This window comes from Xenopus laevis, chromosome 4L, assembly GCF_017654675.1.
Source record: "Xenopus laevis strain J_2021 chromosome 4L, Xenopus_laevis_v10.1, whole genome shotgun sequence".
NCBI lineage: Eukaryota > Metazoa > Chordata > Amphibia > Anura > Pipidae > Xenopus > Xenopus laevis.
Genome location: NC_054377.1, coordinates 154,592,653 through 154,617,505, shown reverse-complemented (window position 1 = coordinate 154,617,505; position 24,853 = coordinate 154,592,653). Strand labels below are relative to the sequence as shown.

General features: G+C 44.9%; 1 protein-coding gene across 1 annotated transcript in view; it reads right to left on the bottom strand.

The window, feature by feature from the left end:
• raf1.L (Raf-1 proto-oncogene, serine/threonine kinase L homeolog) overlaps window positions 1-24,853 on the bottom strand; it is a 42,296-nt gene that overhangs the window by 2,152 nt on the left and 15,291 nt on the right. Inside the window, exons 3-15 of the mRNA XM_041591022.1 lie at window positions 24,646-24,758; window positions 21,071-21,170; window positions 19,172-19,329; window positions 15,618-15,707; window positions 14,458-14,611; window positions 6,977-7,004; window positions 6,791-6,897; window positions 6,514-6,631; window positions 5,067-5,151; window positions 3,915-4,091; window positions 2,187-2,233; window positions 1,901-2,019; window positions 35-166 (exon numbers count right to left, since the gene is read on the bottom strand). Coding sequence (XP_041446956.1) covers window positions 35-166; window positions 1,901-2,019; window positions 2,187-2,233; window positions 3,915-4,091; window positions 5,067-5,151; window positions 6,514-6,631; window positions 6,791-6,897; window positions 6,977-7,004; window positions 14,458-14,611; window positions 15,618-15,707; window positions 19,172-19,329; window positions 21,071-21,170; window positions 24,646-24,758 — 1,428 coding nt within the window. The remainder of the gene's footprint in view (window positions 1-34; window positions 167-1,900; window positions 2,020-2,186; window positions 2,234-3,914; window positions 4,092-5,066; window positions 5,152-6,513; window positions 6,632-6,790; window positions 6,898-6,976; window positions 7,005-14,457; window positions 14,612-15,617; window positions 15,708-19,171; window positions 19,330-21,070; window positions 21,171-24,645; window positions 24,759-24,853) is intronic.

The following is a 24,853-nucleotide window of genomic DNA, read 5'->3' as shown; positions in this document are numbered from 1 at the left end:
GTACATTTAAAGGAGAAGTAGTCATTTTACTCACCTGGTCCCTGTCCCTAATGTGTGAGTATGGCAGCTCCCCACTCATCAGCTCAAATAACACAATCCCATAGGCATAGACGTCGGACTGGAAGCTGAAGGGGTTATTGTCCTGCATGCGGATCACTTCTGGGGCCTGTGGGAGGGCAGAGGTCATTTAGTGGTTAATGCAGCAGAACTCACACACACATATATATATATAGCGCCCCCACATACCTGAATACCCAAAGGTACAGTCACTTACACCCCCTTGTGCGTGTGCTTTAGTGCAGGCGACTTTTCATTATAACGGATGGGAAGACACATGGAGGCAGTTTGGCGAGAAGAGGCGATTAGTTACCACATCTCCTCGTGTGAACTAACCCTAATTGGAATCACTGACATTATCTGACCCCTCAAATTCAACTAATCCCCTGTATTGTTCACTCCCCTACAGCCTGTACTGTTCTACCTGAGACCCCTCTATTGTTTCTATCCTAAAGCCCCTGTACTGTTCTACCTGAGACCCCTCTATTGTTTCTATCCTAAAGCCCCTGTACTGTTCTACCTGAGACCCCTCTATTGTTTCTATCCTAAAGCCCCTGTACTGTTCTACCTGAGACCCCTCTATTGTTTCTATCCTAAAGCCCCTGTACTGTTCTACCTGAGACCCCTCTATTGTTTCTATCCTAAAGCCCCTGTACTGTTCTACCTGAGACCCCTCTATTGTTTCTATCCTAAAGCCCCTGTACTGTTCTACCTGAGACCCCTCTATTGTTTCTATCCTAAAGCCCCTGTACTGTTCTACCTGAGACCCCTCTATTGTTTCTATCCTAAAGCCCCTGTACTGTTCTACCTGAGACCCCTCTATTGTTTCTATCCTAAAGCCCCTGTACTGTTCTACCTGAGACCCCTCTATTGTTTCTATCCTAAAGCCCCTGTACTGTTCTACCTGAGACCCCTCTATTGTTTCTATCCTAAAGCCCTGTACTGTTCTACCTGAGACCCCTCTATTGTTTCTATCCTAAAGCCCCTGTACTGTTCTACCTGAGACCCCTCTATTGTTTCTATCCTAAAGCCCCTGTACTGTTCTACCTGAGACCCCTCTATTGTTTCTATCCTAAAGCCCCTGTACTGTTCTACCTGAGACCCCTCTATTGTTTCTATCCTAAAGCCCCTGTACTGTTCTACCTGAGACCCTCTATTGTTTCTATCCTAAAGCCCCTGTACTGTTCTACCTGAGACCCCTCTATTGTTTCTATCCTAAAGCCCCTGTACTGTTCTACCTGAGACCCCTCTATTGTTTCTATCCTAAAGCCCCTGTACTGTTCTACCTGAGACCCCTCTATTGTTTCTATCCTAAAGCCCCTGTACTGTTCTACCTGAGACCCCTCTATTGTTTCTATCCTAAAGCCCCTGTACTGTTCTACCTGAGACCCCTCTATTGTTTCTATCCTAAAGCCCCTGTACTGTTCTACCTGAGACCCCTCTATTGTTTCTATCCTAAAGCCCCTGTACTGTTCTACCTGAGACCCAGACTGAAACTGCCACTGAGAGCTTTCCCTGTCTCCTGCTCTGTTCTGTCTTCCCTATGATCCCTGTCTGTGACATACTCTGCCTGTAGTAGCCACATATTACTCACAGCCCCGCCCAGTAGTAGCCACATATTACTCACAGCCCCGCCCAGTAGTAGCCACATATTACTGACAGCCCTGCCGAATAGTAGCCACATATTACTGACAGCGCCGCCCAGAAGTAGCCACATTTTACGGACAGCCCCGGCCATTAGTAGCCAAATATTACCAAAAGCCCTGCCCAGAAGTAGCCACATATTACTAACAGCCCCGCCCAGTAGTAGCCACATATTACTCACACACAGCCACTTCCTTACCATCCAGAGAATGGATCCAGTTAGCTGCTCCACCTGCTGGGATCCGCTCCACCTGGTCTTCACCGTGGCCAAACCAAAGTCTCCGATCTTCACCGTTAATCCCTCATGGAGAAAGATATCTGCACTGTGAGTTAAGACTCATGGCACTAATAAACAACAGCAAATAACCAACGGCCCCCCAGTTGGGTAAGTAGGTGGGTGGGTAGCTAAGTGGGTAGGTAGGTGGGTGGGTGGGTGGGTGGGTAAGTAGGGAGGTGGGTGTGGTTCCAGCAGGTACAAAGGATACTGTTTGACTTCATGTCCCGGTGGATAATGTTCTTCGCATGCAGGTAACTGAGAGACAAGACCATCATTAGCACAAGCACTGGGAGGAGGAGGAGGAGTCTCTGGCACTAATTAGACTGAATGTAATTCATCTCCCACTTCCCAAGTTGCATAATTATTACATCCCCATCATTGTGTCACTTTAATTTCTGAGCTACAGTGGGTTAACTGGAGTGAGACAGACCAACTGCAAGAGAAGCCAATATAACCCAATACACGGCAATAACCAAGAGCACCAATCCAGTCACGCGCAGGCCCAATCCCAGCTCCATAATACACAACTCCCCGCACAGTCTCATCAGGACCGGCTCCATAATACACAACTCCCCGCACAGTCTCATCAGGACCGGCTCCATAATACACAACTCCCCGCACAGTCTCATCAGGACCGGCTCCATAATACACAACTCCCCGCACAGTCTCATCAGATACACAACATGGGAAAACACGTATTTACTAAAAGACATTATATACTGGGAATGGGAAGAGAAGCCAGTGGCTCTGGCAGGGCCCAACTCTCTATAACACACATTAAAGGGAAACCTAAATGTTTTGCCTAATAAAAGAAACCCTAATTCTGAGCAACTCTGCACTATACATTCATTACAAATACTCTCTGCTTTATATGTTATATGTATTGTTATTGAAAGCAATGTCTGTCCATTTCTCTGCACTGCTGGTTCAGACTGTTGATACAGTCATGTAAGACATGGCAGCTGATTAACAGACCGGGCTTTGCTGCTGGGGAACCAAGACTTTTGCAACGTTGTATAAAAAGTAACAAGAGTTAAGTCAATGCTGCTTTCAATAGCAATCGTTTTTACTAATAACTTTAAATGCACTGACACAGTTATATGTAATAAATGTATATTGGAAAGTTGCTTAGCATTAATGAACTGGCACTACATGAGGTGAAGTCCCACGATATTCCCATGACCTGCACAACATGGCCACTGGCCTCATATTAATTACCTGCACTGAGTGACACCTTGGCCACAAATTAACCAATCAGGGAGCCATAAAAAAAACTGAAAACTCAGGTGGAATCCTGTGAGCTGCTCCTCCAGGTCCAGAACCTCAAATAGTGTCGGGCTGAGCTGGGAGGATCTCAATAGTGTTTGTCATACACAAGGGGGCGCTCTAATACTGGCAACACTTACCTGCCCCGTGACCCCACAAAAAGCCTGGCTGAGAAACAACTCATCAGCACCAGCCCCCCCAAACCTCCCACCCACTGACAAAAGGCCACGTAATACAAACAATAAACAAAGCTAAGGGCAAGGCCAGACGTGGAGTTTTTAAAAAAGCTCTGTTGTGCATAAATAGCAATAATAAATTGCGCTACCACTAAAACGAATGGAAAACGCAGTGTGTGTGTGTGTGTGTCTGTGTGTGTGTCTGTGTGTGTGTGTGTGTCTGTGTGTGTGTGTGTCTGTGTGTGTGTGTGTCTGTGTGTGTGTGTGTCTGTGTGTGTGTGTGTCTGTGTGTCTGTGTGTGTGTGTGTGTGTCTGTGTGTGTGTGTGTGTCTGTGTGTCTGTGTGTGTGTGTGTATGTGTCCCAGAACAGGCCCAGGGTGATATAAAGATGCTGAAGGCCAAAGCGGACTATGTATGGCCAAGTATGACAAGCCCCCGCTTAACGCGCATTAGCGAGCCCCCCAATAAGTACAGCTGAGCCCCCCAGTACTTACTCCATCCCTTGTGCCGTTTGCCTGGCGATGTCGATGAGCTGAAACATCTGGAACTTGGTGTCGAGGACGTGGAGGTGTTTGTACAGACTGCTCCCCTCACACCACTGAGTGACGATGGCCAGATTGTCCTTGGTCATGTACCCCATAAACAGCAGGATATTCACGTGTCGCGTTTTCCTTTGTACAGAATAATATAGTATTAATACTGCACAGTACTGGGGCTCATGCACAGCTCACACTAGCTCTGCTAGCTGGGACCCCGACTCACATGCTCTCATTGAAGTACCCCAGCCCCATAAAACTTCCCCAGCCCCCCAGAAGTACCCAAGCCCCCCAAAAGTAGCCCAGAAGTAACCCAGCCCCCCATTAGTACCCCAGTCCCCTAGAAGTAACCCAGCCCCCCAGAAGAAGCCTAGAAGTAGCCCACCCCCCCAGAAGTAGCCCACCCCCCAGAAGTAGCCCAGCCCCCCAGAAGTAGCCCAGCCCCCCAGAAGTAGCCCAGCCCCCCAGAAGTAGCCCAGCCCCCCAGAAGTAGCCCAGCTCAGTGTGTTTCACACTAAATAGGGGTGCAGGCCAGGGCTCCTAACAAAGCTGCACCCCCAGTCACATAGTTTCCCCACTAGGAAGCTAAAAACTGTAATAAACGGGGGGGGGTCTATATCCCCAGTCCTATAATAAGGCAGCCGAGTATAAACGGACCTGCCCCAGTTTTCAAGGCACCATTGAGTCACTATTAAACAAAATAAAATTCAGAAGAAGTTTATTCCATCAATCTCATAATAAAGATACATAATGAGCCCATAAGATCTACCTTACGCGTTTCATACCCTGCAGTACTTAATCATACGCGTTTCTCACCACTAGGAACCTGCCCCTGGGGATGTGACTCCACTCTACTCCCCATACTCATGCATGGGGCCGACCCACTGATATCTTTCTGGTAATTGGCCAGACACCTATTGTGCAGACTAGAAAATCCTATCGGGCCACAGCACCATCAGATTGTTGGCCCCCGCTTGTGTGTCGGCCTGATTGAGAGGAGCATGTAGGGGTGCAAGTCAGACAGTTTGTGCTGTGACCTCAGTGTGTACGGCTACCTATACACTCAGCAAAGGAGACAGAGCCAATCAGATTGTTAGTCTCAGGACTCACCGGAGTACAGCCACCTCATTCCTGAAAGCCTGGAGTTGCTCCGGTGTTGGATCCGTCACCTTCAGGATTTTCACTGCCACGTCCCCTGCCAAACAGAATGAGATGTGTAAGAACTTCCCCTTTAAATGAGCGGCAATGTATATTATTAATATTCTATATATTGTCTATATGCTGCTGACATTAAGCCTCGGTGTATCCCTTATTTGCCCATCGGATGAAATCATATGATCATAAACACGGCTCCCCAGGCACAATGACTGATGTATGGGGTAAATACAAGTTGTAGTTATATGAACAGGCACTATAGGGGGCGCCACTGGTCTCTATAGCACTAACATACTGCAGCACTAAGCCCCGAACTTCTCAGCCCCTTACTGATATTTCTCCCTATTTCAATGGGAACGCTGGGAACTACATCAACTGCTGCTCCCAGCAGATCTCCCAGCATGCTTTACTACAGCAACGGCTGCTCCCACCAGATCACCCAGAATTCCTTGCTACAGCAATGGCTGCTCCCAGCAGATCTCCCAGCATGCTTTACTACAGCAATGGCTGCTCCGTCCAGATCACCCAGAATTCCTTGCTACAGCAATGGCTGCTCCCAGCATGCTTTACTACAGCAATGGCTGAGCCGCTGGGACAAAGGCAGCAAAGTTTGTGTTCAGTGCAGTCCATTTGTGTAAATCCCTATGTATAAACCCAGTTACACATTGGTGGGAGCGGCCAAGAAATCTCATGGCACAATGGAACACCCCCAAAACCCTCGCTCAGGCTGGACCTTCTTCATTTCATGCCAAGTACAGAGAGAACATTTGGAGGGGACGTCAGGAGTCTGCATGATGTAATTCTTAATTTAGGGACAACGCCCAGAGTTAAAGCCACCGGCCAAAATCTTCATTTCTTCTTCCTATGTGAGCAATGTATTCAGGGCACTCTCGGGGGTAATGAAGTATGCGGGGGGGAAGCAGGGAGGGGGGAGACTATCTACGGTAGTAGGTTTTTCCTATTGATGCCTGTTGGGATAATAACAGGGTAATAGATATTCCTAATCTCTGCACAATAATGATTCCCGGACTGCTTTGGTCTTGATAAATATAGGTAGGAGTGGTGGTGGCAGTTTCTAGATCTCTGGAGCGACTTGCCAGGACACCCCAAGCATTCTGTACTCCTCACTGGAGTCTCTGCATCTTTGTCTTTAAACGTGTGGGAGCTGCCATACTGTATAGTTAGCTGTAATTGGCCATAAGCAGAGCTGCTCCATATCTAACTGAGCTGCACTCCTGCAGGACCTGCCACAGACAGTGTTTGCTGCCATTAGCCTTCCTCAGCACTTCCACAAGCAAGAGAAATAAAAGGGGTACAGGAGTTGTACTGAGCTAAATGGGGGGTATGTAACAATAATCGAGGGCTCACTGAGAATTCTGGGAGTTGGAGCCAATACACATACCGTGCCATTTTCCTTTGTACACTGTTCCGAAGGAGCCCGATCCAATCCTTGAAGAGAGCATAACCTCACTGGCCTCTATCTCCCAGTAATAACTGGAGTCTCTCTGCCCGCGGGACCGCTGATAAAGGGAAAGCAAGACACACATTATATATTTCTATGGTATAGGGGGAGCAGTGCAGTATCTGCCAATCAGAGGGCAGGAGCCGCTGATATCAGCCAATCAGAACAATATATACATAATATATAAGTGGGTCAATACTCAGCAGTCACGACTCACTATTTTGTTCTTTTCTTGGCCAGTAGATGAAGCCGCCTTCTCTCGGTGCGTGGGGGCTGGCGCTTTAGCATTGGACCAACCTGTAGGACTCAGATTATTGGGGCTCCCTGAGAAGAAACACAGCCGTTACCCACAATGCACGGAGACAAATTACACAGAAAATAAGAGAATGCGAGGAATTCTCACCTGACTCACTGTGACTCCGCAGCGCATCCTGCAACATAAAGAGACCCCTGTAGTGAGATTCTACTGACACCCACCCGGGGGCCAATCACAAACATGCACTAATAGCAAGTCATTAATCACATCCCAGCATGCATTGCTCCTCTCTTTAGTCCTGCACAACCAACCAGCCCCATTTCCCTGACACCTACCAATTGTTCAACACTTGGCTACAGACTGCCAACCAATCAATCAGCAGGGACCCCAAACTGCACACCAGGGCCCCAAACGGACTTGGTTCTATTAAGCTGGCCATAGACGCAAAGATCCGATTGTATGGAGAATTCGTACGATTTTCGGACCTTGTGTGGAGAGTCCCGACATCAGTCGTTTGGTAGATCGGACAGGTTAGAAAATTTCTGTCGGCTGCCGATAATATCTCTGTGTGTATTGCCCATCGTACGGTTTTCAGTGGGAGACTGTCACCAGCTTTGGTTGGACATAGATAGATTCGTCGGCCCTCCTGTCAGTGCAAACGTGTGGCTTAATGTCAATCTCATCTCTGGAGGTGGGACAGAAGACTAAGACTCTTGAGCCATCCCCTGGTATATAAGTTGTGGCTCCACCTCCCAAGACTCTTGACCCCTCCCCTGGTATATAAGTTGTGGCTCCACCTCCCAAGACTCTTGACCCCCTCCCCTGGTATATAAGTTGTGGCTCCACCTCCCAAGAATCTTGACCCCTCCCCTGGTTTATAAGTTGTGGCTCCACCTCCCAAGACTCTTGACCCCTCCCCTGGTATATAAGTTGTGGCTCCACCTCCCAAGACTCTTGACCCCTCCCCTGGTATATAAATTGTGGCTCCACCTCCCAGGACTCTTGACCCCTCCCCTGGTATATAAGTTGTGGCTCCACCTCCCAAGACTCTTGACCCCTCCCCTGGTATATAAGTTGTGGCTCCACCTCCCAAGACTCTTGACCCCTTCCCTGGTATATAAGTTGTGGCTCCACCTCCCAAGACTCTTGACCCCTCCCCTGGTATATAAGTTGTGGCTCCACCTCCCAGGACTCTTGACCCCTCCCCTGGTATATAAGTTGTGGCTCCACCTCCCATTGCCAGTTCTTTGTCCTGCCTCGGAGGTGAAGGACAGGTTTTATTAGTATATTACATTCTTTTTCTTATTTTATTATCTGGATCACTTTCATTCTACAGAACAAAGGCACAACACGTAGAGAACACGCAGAGCTGTCCATCAGGTGCGCACAGCAGGCAAACTGCAGAATCTGCCCAGGAAGGGCACACATTAGGGTACGCAGAGCTACCCGCTACGTTCCAGAGCTGCTGTTGCAGAGGCAATACATGGCACGCAGAGCTATCAGGTGGCACAACCTTTAGGGTACGCAGAGCTACCCGCTGCATTCAAGGGTTGATGCGGAGCCTCAGGACAATGAGAGTCCATTCTCCTTACAGTGTGTTGTGTGGATTCACCTAAAGATATCAGCCCTGGATGGAACAGAGAACATTCAGACGTCAGTAATTCCTTCCCTGCTCATATTACAGCAAGTGGAATCAGTGCACACAGGCTGCTGCTGGGCCCAATACTATTCAGCTGCACTTGTATTAGAGTAAATGGTATGCTGAGCTGCCTATTATTACTCCCTATGGCCGCGACCAGGTTGGTACCTGTGATTTGGCGCCTTTTCTCGCGGAGCTTTTGGTGCCACGTGCGTTATGTGGGCGTCAATTCAGGACGCTGGCATCAGTATGGACTAGGGATGCACCGAATCCACTTTTTTGGATTCAGCCGAACCCCCGAATCCTTCACGAAAGATTCGGCCCAATACCGAACCCGAATTTGCATATGCAAATTAGGGGTGGGAAGGGGAAAACATTTTTTACTTCCTTGTTTTCTGACAAAAAGTCACGCAATTTCTCTCCGGCCGCTAATTTGCATATGCAAATTAGGATTCGGATTCGGTTCGGCCAGGCAGAAGGATTCGGCCGAATCCTGCTGAAAAAGGCCGAATCCTGGCCGAATCCCGAACCGAATCCTGGATTCGGTGCATCCCTAGTATGGACACATACAGAGAAGTGCAGCAAAGACGCACAGAGTATATTTCACTCTGCACCACAAGACTCTACATCAATGTGACTAGTGGCCACAGCACAAAAGCACAGCAGCCATATAACAGGGCTCTACAGTGCTACGTGGGGTACCATTGTGCCGTAGCAGCTCTGTAATAGCAGCACTATGGAAAGACAGATTTCCTAAGGGAACTTATGGTGGATGTTGAGACACAGAAAGGCAGAAAAAGGGCTAAACTGCAAAAAGTTGCATTCACACCTTGGGAAAATCCAAACACAATCATCGCCACTGAACCGGCTTTAAAGTGACTGGATAAATTCAATGAGGTCTCTGATGAAGTGCAGTGACACGAAACGCGTCAGACCTCATGGCGCTATGTAAATGGTGTAACAAGATGTTTAATTAAATAAAGGAAATTTGTTTTAAACTATAATCTGGAAACGAGCGATTCTGTTTGAAAAGGACCCTGGAGTGCGCTGTCCAACCAATACCCTGCAAGTTGTGGATAAATTCAATGTCCATAATCCGGTGCTTTGGCAAATCTTTAGAGAGGGGCCCCGTCTCCCACACGCCGCACAAGCCTTGACCTCAGGTGCTGGTTCAGTAATTCAAGGAGACAAATCCCTCCCCCCCACGTGCTGCACCTTTGTTTTTAAATGACAATTGGGGCATGGTTGTGAATAAATAAATATTGCCTTTTTAGAAATTTTGTTTGCATGATTTATATCTCGTCATCCAGAGATGTGAGCCTTGGAGGTTAAGTCCCTTTTCAGTATTGAGACGTAATATTTGTGACTTGCTACTTACAATAGCGGTGTCTAAATCAGATTGAATACTAAGAGTGCAACAGAAAAAGACACACTCTTGTCTAGTATTTAGGGTAACTACTCTATAGACACTGAATGGTCCCAACCAGAGCGACGCTCAGCCTTGACCAAGGGATTTTACAACACACACTCTATTCCAGACGAACAGGGCAAAACCGGAGACAGACGCTCAGGTTGATCCTGCAGTTGCACCTCTATCAAAACAAACTACTCCCCCAACAGAGGACAGCAGCTTTTACAGACCCCCTGGTCATAAAGTTGGAATCAGCTCTCAAAAGAGCCTATTCACAATCAGTAGCCCAGTAACCGCAGCCGAGGGACCGGCAAGTACTAATGGAACCAATATATCAACCATCTCAATGAGCACAAGTTTTAGCTGCAGAGGTGAGGAATCTCCATGCTCCACTCGCTCTATTAGCAGATTCAGCTTTACACATTCAGCTCCAGTAATGGCAAAATCCAAAGCCAGGACAGTGGTTGCCAAAAGGGCTCTATGCCTATTGCACTGGTCTGGCAACACAGCTTCTCACTATACCAAACATAAATTCCAGTTTTCAAACTAGAACAAACTCAAAGTTTTAAGAAACCCCCTGTTTGAACCAGATTTCAACCAGATCCTTACAAAGGTGACAGGAGGTTATAGCACATGTCTTCCAATGGGAAAGAAGGGACGGCTAGAGCAACATCAAGCGCTACTATAGTGCAGTGACTTGAAGCAATGCTTTGCAACGCAACATTTAAAAAAACAAAAACAAAACCATGGTGGTCTCCACAGGGATCGCGGAGAAATAGACCCCTATGGCAGAAAGCAGAAGGCAAGCCAGGAAACCGGTCGTCTCAGAAGCCATGTTCTCAGGAAGGTTGCCTAATGCAATCTACTGGTAAACACATGTGATAACAAGGGGTGCTGCACTTCATCCAACTTGGATATAAAAAAAACCCTTCAAACCCCCCCTCGAGAACAATTTGTTTTGGTTTTGCTCTCTCCACTAAGAAGAGAGGCATTACATTCAGCAGTCTTCCATTACACATCGCTCCACTTCCAGTTTTGCAGGTTCTATTCTGCCCTCCTTCTTGTGAGATAGAAGGGTGACTCTTTCACAGCAGTCCTCAATGTCAACAGGTTAAACGGAGTGTTTCCAAACACAAGTTCAACATGGAGTCCGTACGCTCCACCATAGCCTTCAGGGAAGCGGACACTTTCATGACGTTATACGACTGCGGGACGCGTACCTGCACATCCCGATTCATACAAGGTCACAGCCCTGCGATTCTATGTCTAAGATCTGCACGTCCAGTTTACAGCACAACTTTTTTAGCCTCTGCATGGCTCCAGGGGTATTACAAAGGTCTTGGCACCGGTTAGGGCACTAGTTAGGGCACACCTACGATGCTCAGAAATTCATATTCTACCATAAGTGGACAATTTACTCCTGAGAGCTTAGTCTGTAACACAGAGGTCAGTCCACACATTATACATACAGGTCCTACAACGACAGTATTCATTTCCAGAGTCAAACTGGGAAGCGGACTTGTGCAGCAGACAAAAATAGAAATAGGGAAAGAGCAGTACACTGCGAGGTATTCTCACATCTAGTACAAAAGTGGGACCTACCAGACATAACACAGAACTGCAGGATGACAAACCAACACAAGAGCTCCCTCCTGCCGTCTCTAACTATTCAGTTTCTGATGTTCAACTCCAGTCAACAAATAGTTCAATTCACAGACGAGAAAGTACAGACTAATCATTAGTATTCAGTCTTTTCTCTACAAGACAGAGAATCAGCGGCAGATTACTAAGTTATATAGTGACAGCACTAGAAGTCAGACCATATACAAGGTCCCACATGTGACTATACAACGCAACTTCCCTCAATGGCGGCACAAAGATCACAAGATCTTCAGCAGGTCATTTCCATATTTCCTACAACCAGAGTGAGATTATCCTGGTGGACATTGTGTCCTCGTTTGTCCCAGGGCAGAAGCTGAGATCAACCACAGTGACAGATAAGCTACAACTCCGGCAAGTTGGGATGGGAGTAGGTTACCACATCTTCACAATACAAGGGTATCGGGAAACCCAAAAATCGCAGCCCCCTATAAATATCCTGAACTACAAGCAATAACCCTAGCTCTCCGGGGCTCATCCGACAAACTCCAGAGCCACCCACTACAAGTACAATACCACAGCGGTGACTTATGTTAACAAACAGGGAGGCACACAGAGCAGTCTAGCTATACAGATGCACTGGTAATGCCATAGACTTTCAATAAAATGGCTGCATTCCCTCTACTGGCGATTCTACCGAGGATAATTGCCAAGATCACATAGGGGGCTGACCAGACTGCGTAACACTGACTTGGTCTACATGTCACAGTCCAAAACATGGCGACTACCTCTACCAAGGGAACGTCTCACAACCTGGCCATGCTCAAATAGGTGGTCTGGTTCAGGAGGTCCAATTGTATCACAAAAAAAAAAAAAAAAAAAAAAATGCTGTAGCTGAAGGGTTTCGTGCCGTTGCAGTGCAAAGGTTGTTTTCAGCACAAAAGCAAACCACAAGGTATAGTATATAATTCTTGCCTGGTGTTCCGCCAAACACTTACTGTGCACGGACATTTCCCCTTAGGTACTCACAGAATTCCATACAGATGGTCTAAGCTCTCAGTTTTCAGCCTTGTCAGTTCTCTCAACTATTCAGTGGGCACAAGACACCACTTTATACCTTTTTACATGAGTCGCACAGGCCAGTCCGCCACGCTGCAAAGACCACCTTCCCAGACCATAGTTCATCTCTTGTGAGCTTAGATGGTTGTCACTCCACGTTGCATTCCTCATAACATCAGCTAAGAGGGGATCAGAAATGACGGTTCTCTCTGGTAAAGAACCATGATTGGTTACGCATCAGCATAAAGGCGTCCTCTGAACAGTACCAGGTTTTCTACCACAGGTCGTAACCAGTTTTCCCATTAATCAGGAGTTGGTATTGCCATTCCTGTGCCCAAATGCAGCGAATGATAAAGAAAAACGGTTACACACACACGATGTAGTAGGAACAATTCGCAGCTATTTAAAACGGGCTGCAGTCTTAAGGAAATCAGATTCTCTGTTGTTATGTTATTCCCCAAATCACAAAGGGCAAGGAGTTTCAAAAAGAACCATTGTTAGGTGGTTAGTAGAGACCATCAATGTTGCTTATGAAAGTAAAGAAAAAAACAAAAAAAACAAAGCCCTTTTAAGTCAAAGTTCACTCTACTAGAGCACTAAGTACTTCATGGGCCTTATAAAACTTGGCTACACCTGAACAGATATGCAGGGCAGCTACTTGATTTTGTTTTCCCAATACTTTTATAAACCACGTTTTTGCTTCATCTTCGGCCGTGGTTGGCGGCAAACTGTTACAGACTGCGGTGGCACAGTTAAGCCCCCGTGGTTAGAAGACATAACCGTATTCTTTAAAGTTTTATGGTTGCCATGATAATACTTGCATTGTTTTATTGCAAACAGTATTCTTCAATGTGTTATTGTGGGCTTCGTACTGTTGCATGTTTATTGCATTATACAGTAAACTTAACATTAAGTTGTTACGAAAAATTTCTATATTACCCACCCTAAATTACGGGACAGCTTTTGGACGTCCCCGCGCGTTTGCGCTGACAGGAGGGCCGACTAGAAAAGGATTTTCCAGTAAGTATACAATGCCTTTATCGTAGGATTGCTGTCAGGGGCAGAACATCGGCTCATCTGTTCTGTAACTACTTTATTTCATCTGACTGGTTAGTGGCAGGTCGGGAGATGGGAAAGTCCGATCATACGGTGATTCATACGATTGGATCTTTGCATCTATGGGCAGCTTTAGTGTAATGCACCGAGCACCAAACACACATCAGGAATACAAGTACATTTTTACTGGTTTTGTGCATAATGAATACAAATACCATTCTGGGCACCTGTGTGGCTGTTTCTATTCTCAGCACTGCTGGTTCTGGCTCAAGACACAATGTAGTAGAAGCCAGCTAAATAACAGACCTGTAGAAAGCCGAGTCTGTTGTATTATTAATACGCTAAACCCTCATACTGTAAGGGAAACAATATAGCAGCTCCCTCTCATCTAAGTAAATGACAAACATATAGAGATGCTCTGGGCACACACACCATACAAAATAAAGCCCTTAATCAATGACATTGAGGCTTATGAAATGGTGATGTGGCCCCTTGGGAAGGTAAGTAGGTGAGGGCACAGACACAGCATTCTCATGGGCAGAAGACAAGGTAAGTAGTAGGACAGGTTGGAGAAGCTACTCTACCTCTCATACGGAGCTGAGGGGCTGCCATCTAGGGGGGTACCCAAAGCAACAGATGGGCTCAGGGTGAGTGTGAACATCAGGATAGAGAGGGAGTAGGAAAGTGCTTGGAGTGTTACACCAGGGTGCCCCTTATATGTCAGGGATGATTTGGGGGCTTGAGTTGGAATAGATAAAAGGGTCAGGCACCTCCACTCATGTTACCAAGGCAACCTGGCGGCATCTACTGATGGGGATTTTGGCTACATATGAACAATAAAGAGAAGCTCACGGTGATACTTACCTCAATCACTTGGCTGTCCACCGCCATCGTAGTACTAACCATGTGCACATTGGGGGTGGAAGTGGATCTCTGTCTCTGGAATAGGGAGCACTCGGAAGCAGGACTGGGGGTATTGAAGAAGAAGGGGTGAGGAGTTGAATACCTCTGCTGGGAGCTTTAGGGGGACAAAAAGATGAGGGTTACTGGCACAGAAATGCAGGGGAACCTCATACATAAATGTGACAGAATTGATTGGCTGCTTCTGAGAGAGACCAAGCGCACACTAGGTGAGTACACTAGGGGGTACACTTGGGAGGGGTACCCCACAAGTGCCCAGAGGATAGTACACAGGTACTGGCACTCTCTAGGGTAAACACTGGGCTTTTTTATAAGTCACAGGTTGTGTAAGAGAAGTGTTTGCCCCACCCATTAAAGGAGAAGGAAAGATTAAAACTAAGTAAGCCTTATCAGAAAGGTCCATCTAAATATACCAGTAAACCCCCAAATTAGTGCTGCTCTGATTCCCCTGTCAAAAGAAACACTGTATTTCTTTCCTTCTATTGTGTACACATGGACTTCTGTTTCAGACTTCCTGCCTTCAGCTTTAACCTCATTGCCCTGGGCAAGAGCATGCTCAGTTTGCTCCTCTTCCTGTAATCTGAGCCCAGAGCAGGGAGAGACTCAGGCAGGAAGTGATGTCACGCCATGGTAATACTGCAGCTCCTATGCTAAACAAACAGAGAGCTTCTAGAGCGGTTTACTCAGATATGGTAAAACATTCTATAGAATAAATATAGCATTCTAGCTTGCACTATTGCAGCTAATCTACTGGCAATAAAATGCCTCCGTAGCTTTCCTTCTCCTTTAAATGAACCCTAGAACACTAAGGGGGAGTCACAAGGCACCCCTATGTTTCTGTACATGAGCACAAACTGTATAGGGAGACCTATTGCTTAAAATAAAAATCACATACAAGGTCAGTAGCCTCAGGGCCAGGCAAGTGTCACACATTGGGGGGGGGGCGCACTAGCCATTTACATATATAAATCGACATTTCAGGGTTAGTAAGAAACTTGTATATAAATCCTCGGAGCTCCAGCAAACACAGTAACACTTTATACACTTTAGTTCCCAACACAATTGCTGCTCCACAAAAGACCGAGAACCTTGTTAACCCTTACCTGGCTGGAATCCGGACAGATTCTCGCATTCGCCTCAGTGAAGTTAACGTGTGGCTGCCGCCTTCCATGTTGTTTGGATTGGGAAATAATCTAATGGGGAAGAGACGGGGAATAAGTTACCTGCCATTAGCTGTAATGTGACTGCTACTAACATCTAACCAATCAGATCGGCCATCATCTGTCATGTGACACTCCCCATACCACTATCCAACAGCTACTGGTCCTGCCTGGGGGGGGGCAATTGTCCTGTGCCCGGTGAGTTTTGGGTCTAAGGGGGGACTGGCCATCAGATTCAAATTATTTTGGGCAACATGGGGATATGAAAGATTAAGGCCTGGTATAGCTGCTCATGGATTGGATAGGTGGGGGAGGGGTTGATAGTTCAAATTCACCCCCAGTCTAGCCAATCCCAGTGTGGAGTGAGTATTGGGGAACAAGACACGTAATGTGGTGGAAAGTGGGGTAAGAAAGAGAGAACTAGCCCCCCCCAAGTAGAGGCAGAGTTCCAGCAGTAAGAGACACTATTTGTCAGAAACCATCCTGCCCAAAATGGGCCAAATTAAACTTTGTTTTAACTGATAGGGGTCATGTACAACCACAAGTTCAGTTCCATTCACACAGTCAGTTGTGTAACTTACAGCCAATAGCACCAACCTTCACTAACCCTGTACTCACTTGCTAAGAAAAAGGCATCCAGCCCTTCCTTGTACCGGACTAATGTATCTGCCACTTTAACAACTTCCCAACACCCCTTTCCCTCCTTAATATGAAACTTCCTGTCCCTCCTGTCTGCTGCTTTATTCACCAGTAGCAGAGTTAATTGTATGTCCCTATATTTATTTATATATAGTGATCATATACCCCTTATATATTTATATATAGTGATCGTATACCCCTTATATATTTATATATAGTGATCATATCCCCTTATATATTTATATATAGTGATCATATCCCCTTATATATTTATATATAGTGATCATATTCCCCTTATATATTTATATATAGTGATCATATACCCCTTATATATTTATATATAGTGATCATATCCCCTTATATATTTATATATAGTGATCATATCCCCTTATATATTTAGTGATCATATTCCCCTTATATATTTATATATAGTGATCATGTCCCCTTATATATTTATATATATAGTGATCATATCCCCCTTATATATAGTGATCATATCCCCTTATATATTTATATATAGTGATCATATTCCCCTTATATATTTATATATAGTGATCATATCCCCTTATATATTTATATATATATATATATATATAGTGATCATATCCCCCTTATATATAGTGATCATATCCCCCTTATATATTTATTTATAGTGATCATATCCCCTTATATATTTATATATAGTGATCATATCCCCCTTATATATTTATATATAGTAATCATATCCCCTTATATATTTATATATAGTGATCATATACCCCTTATATATTTATATATAGTGATCATATACCCCTTATATATTTATATATAGTGATCATATACCCCTTATATATTTATATATAGTGATCATATCCCCTTATATATTTATATATAGTGATCATATTCCCCTTATATATTTATATATAGTGATCATATACCCCTTATATATTTATATATAGTGATCATGTCCCCTTATATATTTATATATATAGATCATGTCCCCTTATATATTTATATATATATATAGTGATCATATCCCCCTTATATATAGTGTTCATATCCCCTTATATATTTATATATAGTGATCATATTCCCCTTATATATTTATATATAGTGATCATATCCCCTTATATATTTATATATATATAGTGATCATATCCCCCTTATATATAGTGATCATATCCCCCTTATATATTTATTTATAGTGATCATATCCCCTTATATATTTATATATAGTGATCATATCCCCTTATATATTTATATATAGTAATCATATCCCCTTATATATTTATATATAGTGATCATATCCCCTTATATATATTTATATATAGTGATCATATCCCCTTATATATATTTATATATAGTGATCATATCCCCTTATATATATTATATATAGTGATCATATCCCCTTATATATAGTGATCATATCCCCTTATATATATTATATATAGTGATCATATCCCCTTATATATATTTATATATAGTGATCATATCCCCTTATATATATTTATATAGTGATCATATCCCCTTATATATATTTATATAGTGATCATATCCCCCTTATATATATTTATATATAGTGATCATATCCCCCTTATATATATTTATATATAGTGATCATATCCCCTTATATATATTTATATATAGTGATCATATCCCCTTATATATATTTATATATAGTGATCATATCCCCCTTATATATATTTATATATAGTGATCATATCCCCCTTATATATTTATATATAGTGATCATATCCCCCTTATATATAGTGATCATATCCCCTTATATATATTTATATATAGTGATCATATCCCCTTATATATATTTATATATAGTGATCATATCCCCTTATATATTTATATATAGTGATCATATCCCCTTATATATTTATATATAGTGATCATATCCCCTTATATATTTATATATAGTGATCCTATCCCCTTATATATTTATATATAGTGATCATATCCCCTTATACATTTATATATAGTGATCATATCCCCTTATATATTTATATATAGTGATCATATCCCCTTATATATTTATATATAGTGATCGTATCCCCCTTATATATTTATATATAGTGATCATATCTCCTTATATATTTATATATAGTGATCATATCCCCCTTTTATATTTATATATAGTGATCATATCCCCCTTAACTGTCTCTTCTCCAGTGTAACCAATCACAACTTGCCTTTCCCCATAACAAATACCTTCCATTCCCTTTCTAAGCATGGGGGACAGGAGATCAGATGGTATCACTGAGGGTCTATACAAGCTGCTCTCAGAGGTGAAATGAAAGATTGGGGGCTCCTGATGTGATTGGTTGGGATCATAGAAGCCCATTTTAGATTTGCAAGCAGATAGAGATTCCATGGATTCATTTCAAGCCTTAAGCCAATATTCCCTATGCCGTTGGATATAAAGGGAAGAGGTTTGGGAGCAGGAAAGTCCTGCTGCTACTACTTTCTACTGCCCTGTGATGAAAGCTCAGAGTAATTATTTGGACACACGCCTTGTTTATGGCCTTGGCCGCTCTCATTTTATATACAATTATAGCTTTGTTTAAAAATAGAATAAACTGGTTTGGCCAGATGTTTCCAGGCTGCCGAAATCCGTCCACTCCAAATCCCAAACTAATCCTGCCTAATCATCCAGATTTTCCTAGTTGTATGCAAACAATACACGGACGTATATCTCTGTATTATGAATAAATATAAATATACTGCCCCGCAGCAATGTGCTAAAAAACACTGAATCCCCTCTAATCCATTCCAATGCTTAAAGGAAAAACCTGTAAGCTGCCATTAAGGTTGTCAAGTCCCGCCCACTGCTACAGACTGCCCGCCCTCCTGCACCCCCCCATACTTACAGCAGCTGTCGTATGTTGCTCCAGTCGACGCACATGGTGGGCACCTTGGTACTGCAGTGCTCGTGGAACTTGTAGCCGCACGTCTGGCAGCGGAAGCCGTTCAACAGAAACTTCTGGCAGATATCGCAAAATGCCAGTTTTAGAAACGTTTTCCGCACCTGGGGGGGGGGACATATAGAGGGTTAATGAAGCAAATAACTCCCATCTCCCAAATATTTCAGCTGGAAAGTTCCTGTGAAAGAGCTTCTGTTTGGTTTGTTATTTCTACCTGCTGGGCACAACTCCAAGACACAATAATTAACTGCTTGTGGCACCTCAAGGAGAGGGCTTATTGCTATTTAGTGCCCCCAACTCCTGGTAAAAATTACATTCCCCAAAAATGCCCGGCAGCCTTGCCCCGTTTAATGTGTGCCAGCTTAGACTCAGCTGCACTGTTGCTCATGCCACAGAGAGAAAGCCCAGCTGGCAAACACTGGCATACACGAAATGGCTGGTAGAGATACATGCCACTGAGCCTCAAATGGGTCACTTACCTGCACACCTACAGAGAGAGAGAGAGCGGAACGAGGGCAGAGAGAGAGAGAGAGAGCGGAACGAGGGCAGAGAGAGAGAGAGAGAGAGAGAGAGAGAGAGAGAGAGAGCGTAACAAGGGCAGAGAGAGAGAGAGAGAGAGCGGAGCGAGGGCAGAGAGAGAGAGAGAGAGCGGAACGAGGGCAGAGAGAGAGAGAGAGAGCGGAACGAGGGCAGAGAGAGAGAGAGAGAGCGGAACGAGGGCAGAGAGAGAGAGAGAGAGCGGAACGAGGGCAGAGAGAGAGAGAGAGAGCGGAACGAGGGCAGAGAGAGAGAGAGAGCGGAACGAGGGCAGAGAGAGAGAGAGAGCGGAACGAGGGCAGAGAGAGAGAGAGAGAGCGGAACGAGGGCAGAGAGAGAGAGAGCGGAACGAGGGCAGAGAGAGAGAGAGCGGAACGAGGGCAGAGAGAGAGAGAGCGGAACGAGGGCAGAGAGAGAGAGAGCGGAACGAGGGCAGAGAGAGAGAGAGCGGAACGAGGGCAGAGAGAGAGAGAGAGAGCGGAACGAGGGCAGAGAGAGAGAGAGAGCGGAACGAGGCAGAGAGAGAGAGAGAGAGAGAGCGGAACGAGGGCAGAGAGAGAGAGAGAGCGGAACGAGGGCAGAGAGAGAGAGAGAGAGCGGAACGAGGGCAGAGAGAGAGAGAGAGAGAGAGCGGAACGAGGGGCAGAGAGAGAGAGAGAGAGCGGAACGAGGGCAGAGAGAGAGAGAGAGAGCGGAACGAGGGCAGAGAGAGAGAGAGAGCGGAACGAGGGCAGAGAGAGAGAGAGAGCGGAACGAGGGCAGAGAGAGAGAGAGAGAGCGGAACGAGGGCAGAGAGAGAGAGAGCGGAACGAGGGCAGAGAGAGAGAGAGCGGAACGAGGGCAGAGAGAGAGAGAGCGGAACGAGGGCAGAGAGAGAGAGAGCGGAACGAGGCAGAGAGAGAGAGAGAGAGCGGAACGAGGGCAGAGAGAGAGAGAGAGAGCGGAACGAGGGCAGAGAGAGAGAGAGAGAGCGGAGCGAGGGCAGAGAGAGAGAGAGAGAGTGGAGCGAGGGCAGAGAGAGAGAGAGAGAGTGGAGCGAGGGCAGAGAGAGAGAGAGAGAGAGTGGAGCGAGGGCAGAGAGAGAGAGAGAGAGAGAGAGTGGAGCGAGGGCAGAGAGAGAGAGAGAGAGAGTGGAGCGAGGGCAGCAGATCCATGGCTTGGGCCTATATTATACTGCCCATTAAGCTGACCTGGCGAGTAAAGTTGGCTACCACTGGGACAACATGGCTCTGAGTTTTCATGGCCAATAACATGAAGAGCATCTTAGTAGCCACTGTCCCTCTTTAACCAACTTAAAATTGGACTTACAAAATTGTGTGTCGTGAGAGGAACGTGATCGAGAAAATCCACCTGCAGCTCCGCCCCAACTAGTGACATGGCGTCTGTATTCCAATCCAAGCGCAACTTCCTGAGGGGACATGGGATAGAGGGATGAGTAATGCCCCCCCCAAACACAGAATGATAAATACATTTCCAACCAATCACCCAGGACACACACACAGGATCAGATTGCACAGAGCCAATGGAAACCACTGACCTGGTGCTGTGAAAGTTCCCTTAGCCCCAAATCAGCCAATGAGGAGGCCTCTTAGTACCGGAACTAATGATAGGGGAGGGGCAGGAAGCACTCGGGTGGGGGGACAAAGAGACAGACAGGGAGTGAAAAAAAAGACCAACTTTGTGTCCCTATTAGAATGATTGTTTATATAAACTATAGTAGTACTTATCTGTTATCTACTGTGTATCCTGTGCTTGAATGGCTGCCCCCATGGCTACACAGCAGCTTGTTTATATAAACTATAGTAGTACTTATCTGTTATCTACTGTGTATCCTGTGCTTGAATGGCTGCCCCCATGGCTACACAGTAGCTTGTTTATATAAACTATAGTAGTACTTATCTGTTATCTACTGTGTATCCTGTGCTTGAATGGCTGCCCCCATGGCTACACAGCAGAGTGTTTATATAAACTATAGTAGTACTTATCTGTTATCTACTGTGTATCCTGTGCTTGAATGGCTGCCCCCATGGCTACACAGCAGAGTGTTTATATAAACTATAGTAGTACTTATCTGTTATCTACTGTGTATCCTGTGCTTGAATGGCTGCCCCCATGGCTACACAGCAGAGTGTTTATATAAACTATAGTAGTACTTATCTGTTATCTACTGTGTATCCTGTGCTTGAATGGCTGCCCCCATGGCTACACAGCAGCTTGTTTATATAAACTATAGTAGTACTTATCTGTTATCTACTGTGTATCCTGTGCTTGAATGGCTGCCCCCATGGCTACACAGCAGAGTGTTTATATAAACTATAGTAGTACTTATCTGTTATCTACTGTGTATCCTGTGCTTGAATGGCTGCCCCCATGGCTACACAGCAGCTTGTTTATATAAACTATAGTAGTACTTATCTGTTATCTACTGTGTATCCTGTGCTTGAATGGCTGTCCCTATGGCTACACAGCAGCGTGTTTATATAAACTATAGTAGTACTTATCTGTTATCTACTGTGTATCCTGTGCTTGAATGGCTGCCCCCATGGCTACACAGCAGCTTGTTTATATAATCTATAGTAGTACCTATCTGTTATCTACTGTGTATCCTGTGCTTGAATGGCTGCCCCATGGCTACACAGCAGCTTGTTTATATGAACTATAGTAGTACTTATCTGTTATCTACTGTGTATCCTGTGCTTGAATGGCTGCCCCCATGGCTACACAGCAGCTTGTTTATATAAACTATAGTAGTACTTATCTGTTATCTACTGTGTATCCTGTGCTTGAATGGCTGCCCCCATGGCTACACAGCAGAGTGTTTATATAAACTATAGTAGTACCTGTTATCTACTGTGTATCCTGTGCTTGAATGGCTGCCCCCATGGCTACACAGCAGAGTGTTTATATAAACTATAGTAGTACCTATCTGTTATCTACTGTGTATCCTGTGCTTGAATGGCTGCCCCCATGGCTACACAGCAGAGTGTTTATATAAACTATAGTAGTACCTATCTGTTATCTACTGTGTATCCTGTGCTTGAATGGCTGCCCCCATGGCTACACAGCAGAGTGTTTATATAAACTATAGTAGTACTTATCTGTTATCTACTGTGTATCCTGTGCTTGAATGGCTGCCCCCATGGCTACACAGCAGCTTGTTTATATAATCTATAGTAGTACCTATCTGTTATCTACTGTGTATCCTGTGCTTGAATGGCTGCCCCCATGGCTACACAGCAGCTTGTTTATATGAACTATAGTAGTACTTATCTGTTATCTACTGTGTATCCTGTGCTTGAATGGCTGCCCCCATGGCTACACAGCAGCTTGTTTATATAAACTATAGTAGTACCTATCTGTTATCTACTGTGTATCCTGTGCTTGAATGGCTGCCCCCATGGCTACACAGCAGAGTGTTTATATAAACTATAGTAGTACCTATCTGTTATCTACTGTGTATCCTGTGCTTGAATGGCTGCCCCCATGGCTACACAGCAGAGTGTTTATATAAACTATAGTAGTACCTATCTGTTATCTACTGTGTATCCTGTGCTTGAATGGCTGCCCCCATGGCTACACAGCAGAGTGTTTATATAAACTATAGTAGTACCTATCTGTTATCTACTGTGTATCCTGTGCTTGAATGGCTGCCCCCATGGCTACACAGCAGAGTGTTTATATAAACTATAGTAGTACCTATCTGTTATCTACTGTGTATCCTGTGCTTGAATGGCTGCCCCCATGGCTACACAGCAGAGTGTTTATATAAACTATAGTAGTACCTATCTGTTATCTACTGTGTATCCTGTGCTTGAATGGCTGCCCCCATGGCTACACAGCAGAGTGTTTATATAAACTATAGTAGTACCTATCTGTTATCTACTGTGTATCCTGTGCTTGAATGGCTGCCCCCATGGCTACACAGCAGAGTGTTTATATAAACTATAGTAGTACCTATCTGTTATCTACTGTGTATCCTGTGCTTGAATGGCTGCCCCCATGGCTACACAGCAGAGTGTTTATATAAACTATAGTAGTACCTATCTGTTATCTACTGTGTATCCTGTGCTTGAATGGCTGCCCCCATGGCTACACAGCAGAGTGTTTATATAAACTATAGTAGTACCTATCTGTTATCTACTGTGTATCCTGTGCTTGAATGGCTGCCCCCATGGCTACACAGCAGAGTGTTTATATAAACTATAGTAGTACCTATCTGTTATCTACTGTGTATCCTGTGCTTGAATGGCTGCCCCCATGGCTACACAGCAGAGTGTTTATATAAACTATAGTAGTACCTATCTGTTATCTACTGTGTATCCTGTGCTTGAATGGCTGCCCCCATGGCTACACAGCAGAGTGTTTATATAAACTATAGTAGAGTTACTGAAGCAAATCCACCAGTTGTTCCAATGCAGCACAACATTACATTATATTTAAATGATTTTGATTTCAGTAGAAAGAGAAGAGTTTTAGAAGAGATGGAGTAAAGGGGACACCATTGTATGTGCCTTCTCATAAGCAACTGTTGCACAAATAGAGGAGGGGCAAGTAGCCATGTTGTTAGTGGCAGTGCCAGGGCTGAGGGGAGGACACACCGGAGCTAAATATAAAATATATATATATATATATAAAATATATAAGTGGCACAACTGACTCACAATCACTGTGTCACCTGAAACCCAGGAGAGGCCGAGTATCCACCCACACATAGTGACTATATCATTACTCACACTCACCCAACAGCCAGAGCAGTGCAGAGTATCACTGTATCAAGTACAGACACAGCTCCCCGTGTGTGTGTGCCCAGTGTATTATGTGCCCGACTCCCAGGGGTCACTGCAGTACCAGGGCACAAACACTGAATTAAAGGCCACACTTACCCCTTTGGATCCTGGATCAGTCGGAAAACTGCGCAGCATTCGGGTTGGAGCCCTCGGACCTTCAGGGATTTCATGAGACAGTCGTGTAAACTCATCCCACTCCTCACATTAACCTGGGGGGGCAACACACAGTCAGATCTCCTCCATATACTCCTGTCTAATACACAGTCTAATATACAGTAGGGGGCAGAATTACTCCATATACCCG